Source organism: Pleurodeles waltl, chromosome 6, assembly GCF_031143425.1.
Source record: "Pleurodeles waltl isolate 20211129_DDA chromosome 6, aPleWal1.hap1.20221129, whole genome shotgun sequence".
Taxonomy (NCBI): Eukaryota; Metazoa; Chordata; class Amphibia; order Caudata; family Salamandridae; genus Pleurodeles; species Pleurodeles waltl.
This window is the reverse complement of record NC_090445.1, coordinates 376,056,059-376,073,734: the sequence shown is the minus strand read 5'-3', so window position 1 is coordinate 376,073,734 and position 17,676 is coordinate 376,056,059. Positions and strand designations below refer to the sequence as shown.

At 42.1% G+C, this 17,676-nt stretch overlaps 1 protein-coding gene across 4 annotated transcripts in view; it reads left to right on the top strand.

The window, feature by feature from the left end:
- The window catches only part of SLC12A6 (solute carrier family 12 member 6), an 830,972-nt gene extending 816,982 nt beyond the window's left edge, over positions 1-13,990 (top strand). For all 4 annotated transcript variants that reach the window (XM_069238301.1, XM_069238300.1, XM_069238303.1 and 1 more), the window contains one exon: positions 9,615-13,990. In XM_069238301.1, coding sequence (XP_069094402.1) covers positions 9,615-9,706 — 92 coding nt within the window. In that variant the 3' untranslated portion in view covers positions 9,707-13,990. The remainder of the gene's footprint in view (positions 1-9,614) is intronic.
- The last annotated feature ends 3,686 nt before the right edge of the window (positions 13,991-17,676 follow it).

Sequence of the window (17,676 nt, the reverse complement as noted above, 5' to 3'; positions counted from 1 at the left end):
AGGTTTGAATAATATAATTAAGGGATAAAGGAGGGAAGAATCCAGAAGTGTTAATTGGGAGTTTATAGTAATAGGATGAGGATTGGGATAAGAAAGTAGAGATGGAGGAGGGAAGAGTCTGTAGAAAGGGGTTAGGGAGATCATAGTAGTAGAAGGGGTTTTGGATGAGTGAAAGGTGAGATACATGAGGGAGAATTTATTAGGGTTGTTTGGGAGATCATAGTAGTAAACTGAGGTTCGGGTGAGCCAGGAGCGCTAGAGGAAGGAAGAGCTTAGGCTGGGTTATTTTGGAGACCATAGTAGTAGAATGGGTTTGGGATGAGTCAGAGAGTGGGGATGGAGGATAGATTGATAGAGGTATAGGGTGATACGGAGACAGAGTAAAGCTTACACGAGATACATTTTTTCCCTCTTGTACAGTAGTACTAAAGTAATAAATAGATATATAAATACATATTAAGGGAATATATGTGTTGGGAATATAATAATGGATATAATATTTTGAGATTAAAGTTGTGTTGTACAAACACAGACTTTCAAGAGTAGCAATACTTGAGGTTAATTTATTTGTGCACTTTTCTTACATTATTTTATCTTTCCTCAATTATCAATAGTGAAATGCTTGCTGCAAAATAGTTAAGATAACATTTGCTTATTGTGATAGCTAAAATGAGAGCCGGGATTCATAAGTATGTAACCTAACAACTTATCTAGGAACTAAGCAATGAGCTATGAACATGTTTAGCATAGAATAATAAACACATACATATGTGTACAAACATATTCATACATCCATTGTATAGATACTTGTATACATATATATATGCAGACACGTGTACATTTATACATATATATATTCAGACACACATGTACATTTAACTTTGAGTAAATAAACATTTGTTAAACAGGATTGAAGAGTATGTACGTATTGTATTATTATTAAATAGTAATTATACATATTTTTTGAAGAAATATACATATCTAGATATGTACACATAATTAGATTATAAATGTTTACCAACACAGGGATATGCAGTCCATTGCTGTTTGGATATGGTGGTTATGAAGGAAAGAACCAACTCTTGAGTAGTCTTATGAAGACAAGCTATATTTGGGGGTAATTAATTCCATAGTTTGGCTGCTTGAACAGAGAAGGATGTACCACCTATAGTCTTTTTCTTGCATCGTGGTGTTTTAAGGCGGGTGCCAAAGGTTTCTTTGTTGAATGTATTTGGTGATTTATTCCTGATTAAAAGCGGTCCCGTTCCATGTATTGCTTTGTGGGTGATGAAAAGCAGCTTGAAGGTGGATCTTGTGGCAACCTGTAACCAATGTAGTGCCTTCAAGGCAGGGGAGATGTGGGCTTGTGGCTTTACATGTAGTAGTAGTCTGGCTGCCGAGTTCTGAATGCGTTGTAGTTTTTTGTCATAGTAGATAGAGATGATCCATGGTAGAGGCCATCTGCATAATCTAGTTTAGATAGTACAAGAGAGATAGTAGCCTGGACCTTGTGTGGAAATCTGAGGTTGGGGACGATGTGTCGCAGAGTTTTCAAGATGATGAAGCTTGATCATGCTAATTTGTCCACTTGGGCATTCATCGTTAAGTTGGAGTCTATAGATCGTCAGGGTTTTCAACTTCCTTACATATTTTAGGAGGTGGTCCTTGGCGCACAGTGGATCATAATTTTTCAGGTCCCCACATATGAGTATTTCCGTTTTGGAAGCATTCAGTTTGAGATGGCTCCAAGTCATCCAGTGATCAACGACTCTGAGGCAACTAAAGATTTGTGAGTTTCCAATGCCTTTAGGGCATTCCAGTTGAAGGAGTATTTGTGTGTCATCTGCATAGTTGTAGCATGTGAGTAGAAATTCATCGATCAATTCTGGTAAGGACATAATTTAGCTGTTGAAAAGCATAGGTGAGATGATTGTTCCTTGAGGGACCCCTGCTTTTGTGAAGTAGGGTTTGGACGAGAAAGGGGGAGAATAGATGAATTTTTTTCTGTTTTCAAGGAAGGATGTGATCCAGTCGAGAGCAGTTCTTTCTATGCCGGCTTTGTGGAGTCTTTGAATTAGGAAGTCATGGTCAACAGTGTCAGACGCAGCTGAGAGGTCCAAGAAAAGTAGTGCAGCAACTCCATTGTGGTCAACTGTGTTTTTTTAGATCATTCCAGATTGCGATGAGTGCAGATTCAGTGTCTGTTCTTGGGCAGAATCCAGTTTAGTAGTCTGAAAGCATGGAGTTATCTTCAGTGAATTGTGACATCAGGGTGAATGCTGCTCTTTCTATCAGTGTGCCCAGGGAAGATCCATTTGTAATCAGTCTGTAGCTGTTGAGGTGCCGTGGGTCCAGGTTTGTTTTCATTAATAACGGTCATTAGGTATGCCTTTTTTATGGTCTTCAGGAAAGGTTCCCATTGTTAAAGAACTATTGACGAGTCTTCTTACAGGTGTGGCACCAGAAGTAGATAAAAGATTGTTCTTAAAGATGTTTGCAGGACAAGGGTCGGAAGGGCTTCCAGGCCTGATTGCTTTGACCAAATCCATAAATTAACTTTGCGATATTTGTATGAAGGAGTGCAGATGCTGGGTTGGGTTGCTGTTGGAGGGGACTTTAGGAAACAGGTTTGTGCTGGTGGTTTTCCTTTGTTTTAAATAGGAGTCCAATGTGTCTGCCTGAGTTGTGAAATGATTTGCCAGTTTGTCCGTGAATTTTTGAGTAATGGGATGAGATCCTTCCATGCATTTAAATTTTCGAAATTTGTTGAGATTTGTATAAAAAAAAATATTAGCAGATTTAGCATTATGAATTCTGTCTAAGTAGTACCTTTATTTATTTTTTAGCTTTTTTGATTGATGAGTTTTATATTCTTTTAAGTTTGTGTAGGTGAAGTTTGTCTTGAATGCCATTTGTTTTGAGTCATGTTTGTTGCAAACTTCTGATTTGTTGTTTTTATCTTTTTTAGTTCTGTATTTCTCCAAGGTGTTGGTCTTCTTTTATCCCGTTTAGTTTTTTTGAGTGGTACTAGATATCGAAAGCTTCCTGTAGTCACTCATAATGTTTTGGAACAGAATTTATTGAGTCTAGATCTGTGTTGGCTGTTAGTTGTGTTTCTGTGTCTTCAAAATTGAGTTTGTTCCATCGTCAGTAGATAGATGGATGCATGTAAGGTAGTCTTGGGTGTGTTGGTTTGTGGTGTTTTATGTTGGCAAGTTGGTCTGACTATATGACTGGCATGATGCTTTGAATGGTAACTAGTTCTGGGTTTGCAAAAATGACATCTAGGTTGTGTCCAGCGATGTGTATGGGATTGTGTACAGTCGGATTCAATGTGACTAAGCCAGTGGTGATAGTTTTTGGATGTGGCATATTGGGTTTGCCAAACCGAAAGTTTAGGTCCTCGAGAATGCAGAGTTTGGAGCATAAGTTATAAGGTTTGAAACTGTGTCCAGAAATGTGCCTGGGCATTTTGAAGATAATGATTTTATCTAGAAATGATCCTTGTTGTTCATGCCTTACGACCTCTCTCTCCCACCACCCCATGGTGAGATTCGCATATCTGGGAGAGAAGGAAACTACCATTGCACCGTATGACAGAACCTCTGACTGTATGAGAATACATAAAAGATCATCCTTTTCTCAGGAGTCTAGTAGTGTAGGCTTCTTCAGCCAAGACCAAATACATTTCCTTTATAGACAGGGAGTCAAAAAAGCTAAATGAGTGAAGCATACATTCTTTTTGCTTCTGGAAATCTGGCTCTCTCTGCCCAGTAAACAGGTATTCCTGTTGGCCAACCTGAACAATTCTGAATACAGTGAGAGGGAATTATGTTTCTTCCTGGTAAAGAGTGAAAATCATTTGCCAGGTTGTTAGACTTTTACCAGAGCATGAATCTCTTTGAAGTTCAATTTCTGTGCCTAATTTGCTTCATAGCAGAACATGGTGTCTTACAGTGTCCTTCTTCGCTAGGCTGTGAAACACATTCTACTAATCTGAGAACAGTTCAGACTAGATTGGGTACAGGTTATGGTTGTGACCGACGGCTGGGAATACAGCTCGACAAACTCATAATAATCGTCCTCAGGTATCAGAGAGAGTACAACTTTCACATCAATGTGCTGAAACTTCTGACAAATCATATCACCCTGAGCACTTTCTTCTACTGAAATCAGGTCAAGCAATACAGTACAGTAAGCATTTATAAAGTGCACAGCTACTCCAGAGGGAGCATCCCGGCTCTAGCAGCAGGACCACTAGGAGCGGCTTGCATAGCAGGGCGCTCGGTAGAGGGAGGGAGAATAAACATTAAAATAAATTACATTTAAAGAAAATAAAAACTTATCTTGCCGCACCACTCCTCTCCTTTGTCTTGCTCTCAGCCTGCCCTGTGGCCAATCCCGATGCTGGTCAAAGCAACGTCAGGATTGGCTGGGAGTGCCCAGGCTCCCTCCAGCCCAGCAGCTGTGTTGGCAGGCTGGAGAGAGCCCACTGTGCATGTATGTTTGGCTGGCCCAGCACGACCTGCCAAACAAACATGCGCTCTGAGGGGGATTGCTGAGCTGCTCTTCACGACGTGGCCCCGCCCCTTTAAAAGAAAAGGATAATAAGCAAAGTTTATTATCCTTTTCTTTGAAAGGTTTTGCCGCTGCTGGCGGGGCGAGAGGGGGGACGACACTCCTCTGCCCTAATGGAGGAAACTCCTGAGGACCACCCCAAAATAAGCTAACAGCCTAGGTCACTGACCTAAACATTAAACAAATGAGTCTTCAGACCTTTCCTGAAGATCATCTCCTGAGGTGCAAAACGGTGAGCAACTGGAAGTGTGTTCCAGAGTTTTGCATGAAGAAAAGCAAAAGATCTCCCATTTCACCTAGTCCTACGAACCCTAGGGATGTGCAAGATCTTCAATAAATTGGACCTCCGGGATCTCAAATAATGCAGTCTCGCCTGCTCTGAAGCTCTGCAGGCGGAGATCGGTGCCTTGAATTTGATATGGCTAATAAGCAGTAACCATTGCAGCTGACGAAGAAGAGCAGAAACAGAATGATGCATAGTAACCATAAAAATAAGGTGCACAGCAGCATTTTGGATGATCTGCAATAATTACAGTAGGTAAAGTGGTAAGCCCAGATATAGACTGTTTGCATAGTCCAATTTAGCAGTAACTGAGACATGAGCAGCTGGCAGAGATTGCTTTGTCTTGGGTTTCAAAAGACAGGACAGAATCAAATTTAACACCCAGTAGGAGGGAATAGGAGGCACCGCCAGCTCGGACGGGCACTAACTGAGGGAGTCTGGGACCGTGCATGTGCCAAAAAAAAAAAGGTTTCTGTTTAATCAGAATTCAGTTTGAGGCAACTCTCACCCATCCAATCGCCAACTGCTTTCAAGTAGTTCTTGAAGGAAATAAAGGCGTCAAATCCCACAACCTGGAAGGACAAAAAGTGCTATGTCATTAGCATAAGAGATCACCTTCAGGCACCATGATTCGACCAAGCTAGCTAGGAGCTCTGAATAAACAATGAAAGGAGTGGGGCTCTAGCCTGAGCCCTGGGGAACCCTGTATTCAAGAGGGTAGGATCTGAAGTAAACGGAGCAAGAAAAACAGCCTGAGAGCACCTATGATTTAAACCTGGACAGGGCTTTGCCTTGTATTCCCAGTCTTCTCCAGTCTGTTCAACAAGATAACTTGCCAGACCATGTCAAACACTGATGTCAAGTTCAAGAGTGCAACCATAGCTGAAGCACTCCTATGAAAATGAGACTGGATAAAGTCAGAGACCTCCAGAAAGGCCAACTCTGTGCTGTACCCTGCCCGGAAGCACAATTGTGTGTCATGGAGAAGGGGGTTATATTCCAGAAACCGGCAAAGCTGTCTATTAAATGCTTTTTCCAGCATTTTGGCTGCTGCAGAAAGAAGTGAGATCGGTCTGAAGGTGCTAAGTGTCTTCGCTTCGGCTTTAAGCTTTTTTAACCATGATAACAGGAAGGTCTGTTTCCACCCCTCCTGAACAAACACCGACTCTAGTGAGGTATTCAGCAGTTTTTCAGGATGGGGTTGACAGATGACAGAACTGACTTCAAGATATCAGGAGAGCAGCAGTCACGGGGCGACCTGACTTGCATTTAGCCAGCAGTAACACTAAATCCTCCAGTGTGATAGGCTCAAACTCCGCAAACAGGGCCAGCCGATGGAACCTTCTCAGCCGTTGTTTCTGACACTCGCTGACCGGGGAACTGATCATAAATTGCTTTAATTTTGTTAGAAAAGAAATCTGCAAGCTCCTCTCAAAGGTGAGCAGAGGGCATAAGAGCATTTTTCGCTGCCCTTGGTGAAAGAAAAGAGTGCACAATACCAAAGAGTGCACAAGGTTTATTAGCGGCAGCATCAAGGGCCAACACATTAAAGTCCTTCTGAGCTCTGCAAGAGGATTTGCTGAAACTAGAAAGCTCCTTTTTGTACGCCAATTTTGCATCTCTGTCATAGGATGTGCGCCAATGTTTCTGCAAATGTTTGTGGATTCTCACGAACAATGCTACTGCCATTTATTATACGTGCAGCGGAATTGGTGTACATTCCAGGCTTCTTTCAAAAGTCACCAAAATGTTTTAGTTTTGGGCTGTAAAGTGAGGGATGTATATTTATCCCTCCATTTTACCAGGAGGATTCAGAGAAGTCAAGAATGGATTTCCTGACCAGGCTTTTGTTGACAAGTCAAGAGTAGGATATGTGTGGAGTTTCTGTAGAACATTTCCGTTTGCAGGGCATGCCAGATGTAGATCTTTTCATTACTCACCATAAGTGCAAGTTGTTCTGCTAACTAAAGTGGCTACATAAGCATTCCCTGGGGATGTATTCACTCTCATCTGATCTCACATATGCATTCTTTCCCGCATTCTTTCCTTAACTCCTCCTTTCAAGAATCATCAGGAATATAATGTAGCACAAAGCAGAGGATATTCTGACTGCTTTACATTGGACAAAGTTATGTTGGTGTAAAAAACCTTGTGTGTTTGTCAATCACTGCTGAATCCATTCATTCAAGATCTTCTGACACAACAGGTCTGGCAAGGTAGGTACTTTACCCAGAGTTTTGCCCTCGGTCTTGAAGCATGAAGGTAGAATATTGGAGTGCTCATATGCTGCTGGAAGAAATGCTGCAGATTGTTCTTCCAGCTAGGAGGCACTCTGTGAATGTCGTGAATTCAAACAGGTGGAAATAGCATGAAAAAAGTAGTTAATAAAGTCATCTACTTTAAAAAATGGGAATGAAAAAATCTGTGACTATAAAACAAATCGAAGAATTCTATGAATTACAGGGCAAGTGTAGAATTAAAGGTAGTTTGGAGTTTTTAGGGTTCTGGGGTGGGTACCATAGGAGTAGTAGGAGGGCTTGTGGTTCAGGAAAGGGGTAAGTGATTTTAGAGTTCATGGAACGGTAGCATTAAGCCATAGTAAGGTATTATTAGGGTTCAGGCAAGGGCTAGCGTTTAGGGGTAGCAACGAGGTGGTAGGTTTGAGTTATGATAGCATAAAGGGGTAGTTAGGTGCTTTTAGGGTTCAAAGAAGCATAGCTTTGAGGGGTAGTTTGAAGTTTTAAAGTTTAGGGGTGGGAAGCATTAAGGGGTGTGAAATGGGTTTAACTTACAGTTACATAAATTAAAAATGCAGGTCATAAAAATAGTTGTTGACATTTAGAAAGTCCTCTTTTTTTTTCTTGAACCAAAGTGTACTGCTGATTGGTGCATCTTCCAAGAAAAAGTCTATTCACACCTGACATGTTGCAGTTTGCACTTCCCATCATTTGGAAAGGCCTCAAAGCATACACAGTAAAGGTATATCTGGCAATGTTGATGGTCTCCTTAGCAGGCGTGTTTTGTCCACTATTATTGTTGCAAGATTCCATTAGGGGGTTTCCCACCTACTAAGGAGTCTGCCTCCTGTTTGAGATGCTAATTGTTCTGCCATTCCTTTTTGGGTCTTCCTGGAATTGCGTGCATTCTTGTCCTTTCAAATTGTTGACGGTGAAGTTAGTTTTTCTGGAGGTCATTGCATTTTGGTGGAGAATATGTGAGCTGCAGAGGATGTCTTAAGATCAACTTTCCAATCTGTTTCTGCCATATGAGATGGTTTAACATGTCTGATTAAGTTCTTGCCTAAAGTAGTTTAACAGCTTCACGTATCGAAGTTGTTGGCAGCATTTTTTTTTTCTGCACCTCACACTTCTAAGATGGAGAAGTGTCACAGATTGGACCAGAGATGGGCTCTTGGCGATGGGTGAAGAAAGAAAAAAAGCTCTCAGAAAGCAAACCACGTCAGATATGCTGTGGATTAGACTTAGTTGCAAACTGACATAAAAGATGTCTTTATGTGTTGAGGTAAATTAATTGCCAAGTAACAACTGTTCTTCTAAGATGTAATCGGGTCTTAGAGGCCAATAGACGTTTGCCAAACATTAATATCTCGACTTGAAAACAAGGCACATTTTGGAAGAGTGGTTTTCTAATGGATTGAAGGTATATAAAGATCCTCAGGCACTCAGAGTGCAAGGTCATTGTTTTAGGAGTCAGTGCCATATGAGGAATCTGCAGAAATATTTATCCATCACTATGAAGTTACTCACATATGGTAACTTTCTTTCTGATGGATATTTGATCTTAACCATAGACTTCCCACTGAATCCTGATAAGGTTGATATTCTTTCTCTGTTTTGGAAGCACCATTTGTTTTGTTATGATGGTTATCGACAGGGGGCATGGGCAGAACTGTGACATCACAACATGAATGACAGGGCTGCCATTGCTGACTGTGCAGCTAAAGTTGCTAAGAGGCTTTGCTAAAAATAAAAAAAATGCCATATCCAGTCTTATGGCTGCAGTGATTTCTAAGATGCACAATTTGCCAGGAAGATGAAGTTAAGTATCCTTCCACTTTTCCAAAGCACAGATGAAGGGGAAAATTACAAGATGAAGGGTTCACCCCTGTGTTTTCTACTGATGCAGTTCTTTCCCACTATGGCTCCAGGCCTACCCACTCATTTAGATTAACTTTTAACAGTAAACTGACTGATAAGTGCAGTTGGATTTATGTGTATCAAAGCATGGGTAATATTAGCCATTGAGACCACTGTCAGGATCCATTACTCTAAGGCTTCCACCCCTATTTGCTAGGCTTGATTAAAATGGCCAAAAGTAGCTACAATACAAAACTGTAAGGTGAAGAATAAGAGGTAAGTAAATGATCTTTCTCATTACTGTGCTTCCTACAGGGCACCACTGAGACGTGCTCCCCATCTTGTTGGTGAAGCCTCATAGGTGACTTTTCATTTACATCTTAGGATAAAAGGACTGAAGTTGTATACGTTGTGTTGCAGGAGACCTACAATTTACGACATGTTTTGTCATCGTGCAGTCATGTTATGTTTTGTTCTTTTTTCCTTTTTTCTTTTATTAAATAAGCTGCACTGCCTGACAATGTGCGGTTTGGAGTGGTGAGAGTGTGAGTAATTGAGAATGTTAACATCAGTATAAACAGTACTTGTAGATGTTACATTAGGGGTAAACGTACTTACTGCATCTACTTTTTATCCTTAACGTTCTACCTTGTCAGATATGGAGTTCTTGGAGGTTCTTACAGAAGGTTTGGAGAGAGTCCTTTTGGTCCGCGGGGGTGGCACAGAGGTCATCACTATTTACTCATAACCTGCTATTTCCTGTTCCAGCTGTTCATCATTTAAGGTCCCCATAACTGGACACCTAAAATGCCAGGAGGAGGACTTCAGATGTCATTCTCTGCTGCTGTTAGACCCATGTGCACTTCCAGTGCAAAGCCTTACCGAATGCTAATCAAAAGGATGTTCCCTCCCAGGAGTGCAACATTTGTGGGGGACCTGCATGTTGGCCACTGCACATCAGCCAAACAGGCTTGTCTCCCCATTGCTGGTTCTCTGCTTTAATCTAATGAATCATCCGCTCTTACCAGTTACATCCAGTTATTGCGGTGTGACTAAATTGGGGCCATAGAGACAGATTTATGTTATAGGGAAGAAACCTCATCACCAGTGGAAAACAGATCATTTTAAGACAGTTCTGCTGATGAAGGACAGTATCGCCTTTATAATTTTTAGTTTACCTTTTTTGCTGATAAGTGGTGATTTGTTTCCACAATGAAAGGTGTACTTCCCCAAGATGCACTGCTGGGTTACCCCAGGCCTGTTGATCAGCACACCTACAACTCAAGAGAGCAGATGAGGTCATTGCTACAAAGGGAAAGAAATTCAGTTCTTTGATATCTCTCAGAACTGAATTAAAAATCTCATGAATATGGACCATGTTTCTCCTGGGTATCAATTTGTACTTGTGCATTTTTATTTGAATTCTACCTGTATTTTGGGGAAAGTCATGTTGTTGGACTTTTATGTTACCAATGGGAGGGAACTGGTTGGGGAGGAGAAAACAAAACCTCGACACTGGGGAAAACTGCCACCTTAAGATCATTCATCTTCAACCCAAGAATGTAAGAGTAATGTTTTGGGATGAAACATTCAGTGGCCTCTGCTGAATTGATTGAAGACTCAGTGACTAAGGGTGTGTTTACAGAGAGCCTAGTAGCAACCCTGTGGCCATTGTGATTGGGTGCATAAGTGTCCTATTCAATAAAAAATAATTTATTCCTGAATAATTTGATAAAAGAATCTACATGCCATGTACCCATATATTTCAGCTGCAAAAGTGCGTACTTTACAAGGCATGTTTTTGACAGGTGAGTGTGGAGCTTTGAACCCAGCATGCTTCTGATGTTTTCTCAGGAGGATCATGATATTTTCTCAAAGTACCAGAATATCTCCCTGAAGGTTACCTTACAGTCCCTTAACAAATATTTCTTTAATATACACACTTTGATAGGTATATATATTAATAAGTATATGTGTTTCCCCTCATAATGGACATGGTTCATCATGAGAAAAGCTGCTTTGTGCTAACAACCTACTATGATAAAGGTGCAATAAGAGCACTGAAGATGAAGACCATTCCTAAACCTGTCTGCCATTTCAGTGTTTAGAAGAAGAATGTTTGGTTTCCTTTACCTGCCCGAGGAAGTGTATACTGGCAAAGCAATTAAATCCTTAGAACTACAGTCTTGTGGGGAACTCAAATCAGGCAATAGCTAAATTCTGTAAAAATAGAACCTTCGTTTCTATGATTGCCTGTAGGATATGCGTATGTTGAACTGAAGTGAGACCACTAACTTTGTTCTTGATGGACACATCTAACTTAATTTCATGGATACCCGTAATTTTATTTGCTGCGGTGTAGCAGGTGATCTTAGTATAAAATAACAAATTCAGTGTTTTACTGTAGTTCTACATCACCAGTAACATTCCATCATGGTTATGCATGATAGACTGCACCTAAGTTGTTGTTTATTGTTGATGACATGCTGAAACCAGTGAGGATCCGTACAATCTAATGTGAGATGTATGTGTATGTATGTATAATGCTTAGAATGTAACCATCATTATAACCACAGGACAAGAAGTATGACCCACTGCTTCTTCCCGAGGCTCATTTGTCTAGAAAATCTGTTATTTTTATTCAGCAGACATTTAGGTTAATGTCCAGTCCATAGTTGCACAGAGATCCTTGAACAATTTTTGTGCCATCGCTCTAAATGACAGATGATTAGCAAATCCACATTCCATGAGGAACATCATGCATCAATACCTAGATTTGCATCTCCCTTACAAGATGTAGCAAGCACCCTGATGGATATTCCACAGGGGCAGATATTCTGGTTTTAGATGTCTTTCACATTGTGTTACTCTAAGCTAATGTCCATTCCAGAGGATACCAGTACAAGATTTTGCCCCCACTGTTCAAGGTGATTCATTGTGATTCGCAGTGTGAACTGATGTTCACCTGACTGGGCCATGAATTGTATTCCTCTTTTTAGTGTCATCTAATAATTATTGGGAGCTATGAATACCAACATATTTCTTAGTAAACTAAAATTAAGCCAAGAGATTTTAAAACTTATCACTAAGTATGATGTCAAGTCTGGGTCTGTTCCTATGAGATTCTTATTTGTTTTATGTTATTTCCTAATTTTGGCTTCACTTAGCCAACCCCCCCTCTTTTGGATTTCCTTTCTTGGGGAAATGAGTTCACATTTTATTTGTTTTGATGTCTCCCAAATTTGCATATCTTTGTGATTTCTTATTTTGCTTATGTTATTGGTGTCCCACTTTCCTAGTTCCTTACATTTCGTTTGTCTCTGCTAGTGTTTCACCTAATTTATTATCTTTACATCTGTGCTAAATTAATGCTTCATTTACTTTATTAAGATCTCTGTTGCTTTCAAAATTGTTTCTTTACTTAAGATTCTTAATTTCACACTTACAGTTGCGTAGGGTCTCTCGTCAAATTTCACACTGTGGTTCCTTCCTTTAGGATTTTCCTTCCTCATTTACACAGCCACATAACGAGAATAAAAAGAAAAGAAAATACCCAGCTTCTTTCCCATTTCCCATTATCTGCCTTAAAGAAGTATTTTCTTAACAAAGACCATGCCAATGGCCAATGTTCTGTGCTTCTTTAAATATACCCTGTAATGTTCTTTTGAATTACTGCAACATCATTTTGTTGTAATGTCAGCAAACTAGATGAAGTTGAAACTTCCAATAAAGAAAATCAGTTGTTTTGTGCAACTTAGCAGGGGTTGGGACCTTTGTAGTTGTCCCATTCACTTTACTTTTGTTGGGAGTTCTGTTGTAGTCAGCCCTAGCTCTCCAACTCCTGTAAACTTTGCAGACTTGGAAAATGTTTAATTGATAGGTATATTCTGTATTTTTAATGTTTTCTGTCCGCTGAACAATATTCCTTAGCTTTTCAGCCCTCTGAAGGCCAATATGTAGTCTCCACTGAGGACCATGTATTTTCTCCTTTAAAGAAAAGAACCTTCTGCCTTCTAAAGATGAGGCTTTCCACCGTTTATGACAAGACCTCCTGAAGCCAAGGGCATTAACCCTTTGAAAACTAGATCTTTTTACTGGCATTCTGTCTGCTCTATATAAGACTTTATGCAATGCAAGGACCACATTTGAGTATTTTGTATATCAGGCTTGAAAATGAGGATTTGATCTGAAGAGACAGTCTTGAATGCCTGATTCATTTTTAAGAACAGGCTTTCTGTCTTCTGAAAGCCAGATAAACTGTCCTCTGGAGAAAAAAAAAGTGTCTCCTGATGATGAGACCTTTTGACCCCCAATGGCAGGGCCGTCTGCCCTTGTAGGCCAAACCATTTAGCTTATGAAGACCAGGCTTTCGGCCCTTTGAATAAACTGGCCTTTTAACTTTGGAGGATGGAGAATTTTAGGCTGTGACAGCCAGCCCTTCTTCCCTTTGCAGACAAAACCCGACATCCTAAGAAAATCATGCCTTTTACCTTCTGGAAATCAGGCTTTAAATGGCCTAGTCCTCTTGAAATGTGTCCTTCTGTCCTGTAAGGACAATGCCTTCTAGCCTCTGAAGAGGTGATTTTCAGTTGGTTACTTTATATTAAATCACCCAGCTGAAGAACCTTGTTATAGGACAGTTGAAGCGTACCCACTACTCATGGCTTGCAAAAGGAACACTGAACATAAATCTTCATTAGTTGTCTGTATGTGTTTGTGAACACAATATTTGCTATCATGTTTAAGGGATCATTTCTTCTCCATAGGGGCATATGTTCATATTTCTGTGCCCTTGTTTAAGTTTGATTATTTTGGGGTAAGGTGGGATTGTGATGGGAAACAAAATTATGTATAACATTGATACTGAAGGGAAGATATTTTGAACAAAACTAAAGCAATTATGCTTTTTCCTCCCAGTTTATTCAGCTGCGTTATTTATTTTAGGAATGTGAGATTTTTACAGACAGGCAATATTCTGTTTACATCAAGGTCACTGTGTAACTGGAAAATTAATAAATCGTTTTTTATAAAACATTGGTTACTGTGTGATTTGAAAGAAGCATCCTCCTTTAGGGCATCATAAGAACACTAAAATGATCATGCCACAGGTGTAGAAAAGGACCTTGTGCATGTGACAGACCTCACATCAAGCATGCGGAAGGCAAGGGTGAAGTGTGTGTATGTGTGTGTGTGTGTGTACTTTCATATGCATGTAGGAGATGTAGATACTGGATTTCTTTTATGACAGGCATCTACAAGCTGAGAGTACAGAGATGTGTGAAGGGCACATGAGCAACATTAATTCATGCAGGGCACACAGAAGTGAGAGCAGTGTGTGAAGGAGCATGGTTCTCCAACATTGGATCATTTATGTATTCACATGGTTTTAATCCGTCCCCGTCATTAGGCTAGGAATTACTGGTACATTAAAATAGCACTATACAGTGTAAAAACGTATACAGTGTAAGATGGCCATAGCTAAATAAACCCAGTACATTTAGTAGTGCATCCATCTCATGTGAAAGAACCCAAACGTCAACCAATGAAGTGGGAGGCTTAAGCTCTTGTACTCCCCCAGAGGCTGCCGTAGCTCAGATTTCTACCTTATGTTGTGTGTGAGGAAGTCCCCTGACAGAGTTCTGCTCTGACCTTTCAATGTGCCTTAAATTGTTTACTTTCCTGATCTCCCCTGGATTTGTACCAGCCCTGTCTTCAACACAGAAGTACTGTGAATTGTTTTTAGGGAAATTGTATAGGTTTCTGGGCAAGGGGATATGGCAGACAGAGACAAGATTTCTCTTTTAAAGGTTTGTTCATCCTGTGGTCTTTAAAATATTCACATTGAAGATATTCATTTAAAGTATATTTATTAGCTCTATCTGAAACACAAGGCATCCAAGCTTGACCTTTGTATGAGTATTTCATCTAAAACTCTTAAGGAAAGACAAAATTGCGGTTGGATTTGTATCTGATGGCAAAAGAGAATATTCCCCCTTCTAAAGAGGACACCCCTTTTTTAGAATGAGATTCTGTGAAAAGTAATTCTGTTTGCACTTTTACGAAGAAAGCGTAAAAAAAAGTAGACATTCAGTTTCCAGAGTTGGACTTGTTTGGCACAGCGCTTGCAGCCACCCCTTCTGTCTCTAAACAAAGAAAGCATGCATCTAATGGTTCGATCATGCTTTTTTCTGTCTGTGTTCAGGGTTCAAGCCCTGTGGGTCCTGTGGATGACAAATGCCGGCCATGGACCCTCACTCTATTTTTTATGTAGTGACTGGGTGTAAGGAAAAGCCTCCTTGGCATGGTTACCCCCTGACTTTTTTCCTTTGCTGATGCCAAGTTATGATATGAAAATGTGCTGAGGCCTGCTAACCAGGCCCCAGCACCAGTGTTCTTTCCCTAAACTGTACCTTTGTCTCCACAATTGGCACAACCCTGGCACCCAGGTAAGTCCCTTGTAACTGGTACCCCTGGTACCAAGGGCCCTGATGCCAGGGAAGGTCTCTAAGGGCTGCAGCATGTCTTATGCCACCATAGGGACCCCTCACTCAGCACAAACACACTGCTTGCCAGCTTGTGTGTGCTGGTGGGGAGAAAATGACTAAGTCGACATGGCACTCCCCTCAGGGTGCCATGCCAACCTCACACTGCCTGTGGCATAGGTAAGTCACCCCTTTAGCAGGCCTTACAGCCCTAAGGCTGGGTGCACTATACCACAGGTGAGGGCATAGGTGCATGACCACTATGCCCCTACAGTGTCTAAACAAAACCTTAGACATTGTAAGTGCAGGGTAGCCATAAGAGTATATGGTCTGGGAGTCTGTCAAACACGAACTCCACAGCACCATAATGGCTACACTGAAAACTGTGAAGTTTGGTATCAAACTTCTCAGCACAATAAATGCACACTGATGCCAGTGTGCACTTTATTGTAAAAATACACCCAGAGGGCATCTAAGAGATGCCCCTGAAAACATACCCGACTTCCAGTGTGGGCTGACTAGTTTGGCCAGCCTGCCACACACCAGACATGTTGCTGGCCACATGGGGAGAGTGCCTTTGTCACTCTGTGACCAGGAACAAAGCCTGTACTGGGTGGCGGTGCTTCTCACCTCCCCCTGCAAGAACTGTAACACCTGGCTGTGGTGCCTCAAAGGCTCACCCCCTTTGTTACAGCGCTACAGGGCATTCCAGCTAGTGGAGAAGCCCGCCCCTCCGGCCACTGCCCCCACTTTTGGCGGCAAGGCTGGAGGAGATAATGAGAAAAACAAGGAGTCACCACTCCCCAGTCAGGACAGCCCCTAAGGTGTCCTGAGCTGAGGTGACTCTGACTTTTAGAAATCCTCCATCTTGTAGATGGAGGATTCCCGCAATAAGATTAGGGATGTGCCCCCCTCCTCACAGGAGGAGGCACAAAGAGGGTGTAGCCACCCTCAGGGCTAGTAGCCATTGGCTACTATCCTCCCAGACCTAAACACCCCCCTAAATTGAGTATTTAGGGGCTCCCAGAACCAAGGAAGATAGGTTCCTGCAACCTGAAGACGAAGAAGGACTGCTGACCAGAAGCCCTGCAGAGAAGACGGAGACACCAACTGCTTTGGCCCCAGCCCTACCGGCCTGTCTCCCCACTTCAAGAAAAACTGCAACAGCGATGCATCCCCCAGGGTCCAGCGACCTCTGAAGCCTCAGAGGACTACCCTCCATCTAAAAGGACCAAGAAGCTCCCGAGAACAGCGGCCCTGTTCAACAAACCTGCACCTTTGCAACAAAGAAGCAACTTTTAAAGACCACACGGTTCCCGCCGAAAGCGTGAGACTTTGCACTCTGCATCCAACGCCCCCGGCTCGACCTGCGGAAAACTAACTCTACAGGGAGGACTCACCGGCGACTGAGAGTCCGTGAGTAGCCAGAGTTGACCCCCCCCCCCCCCGAACCCCCACAGCGACACCTGCAGAGGAAATCCAGAGGCTCCCCCTGACCGCGACTGCCTGCTTCAAGGAACCCGACGCCTGGAAACCACTCTGCACCCGCAGCCCCCAGGACCTGAAGGAACTTAATTCCAGTGCAGGAGCGACCACCAGGCGACCCTCTGCCTAGCCCAGGTGGTGGCTACCCCGAGGAGCCCCTCCCCCTGTGCCTGCCTGCATCGTTGGAGAGACCCCCGGGTCTCCCCATTGATTCCTATTGAAAACCCGACACCTGTTTGCACTCTGCACCCGGCCGCCCCTGTGCCGCTGAGGGTGTACTTTCTGTGCCTGCTTGTGTCCCCCCCGGTGCCCTACAAAACCCCCCTGGTCTGCCCTCCGAAGTCGAGGGTACTTACCTGCTGGCAGACTGGAACCGGGGCACCCCTATTTCCATTGAAGCCTATGTGTTTTGGGCACCACTTTGACCTCTGCACCTGACCGGCCCTGAGCTGCTGGTGTGGTAACTTTGGGGTTGCCTAGGAACCCCCAACGGTGGGCTACCTTGGACCCACCTTTGAACCCTGTAAGTGTTTTACTTACCTGTGAACTTAACATTTACTTACTTTCCCCAGGAACTGTTGATTTTTGCAGTGTCCACTTTTAAAATAGCTTATTGCCATTTTTGCCAAAACTGTACATGCTATTGTGATAATTCAAAGTTCGTGAGATACCTGAGTGAAATACCTTTCATTTAAAGTATTGTTTGTAAATCTTGAACCTGTGGTTCTTAAAATAAACTAAGAAAATATTT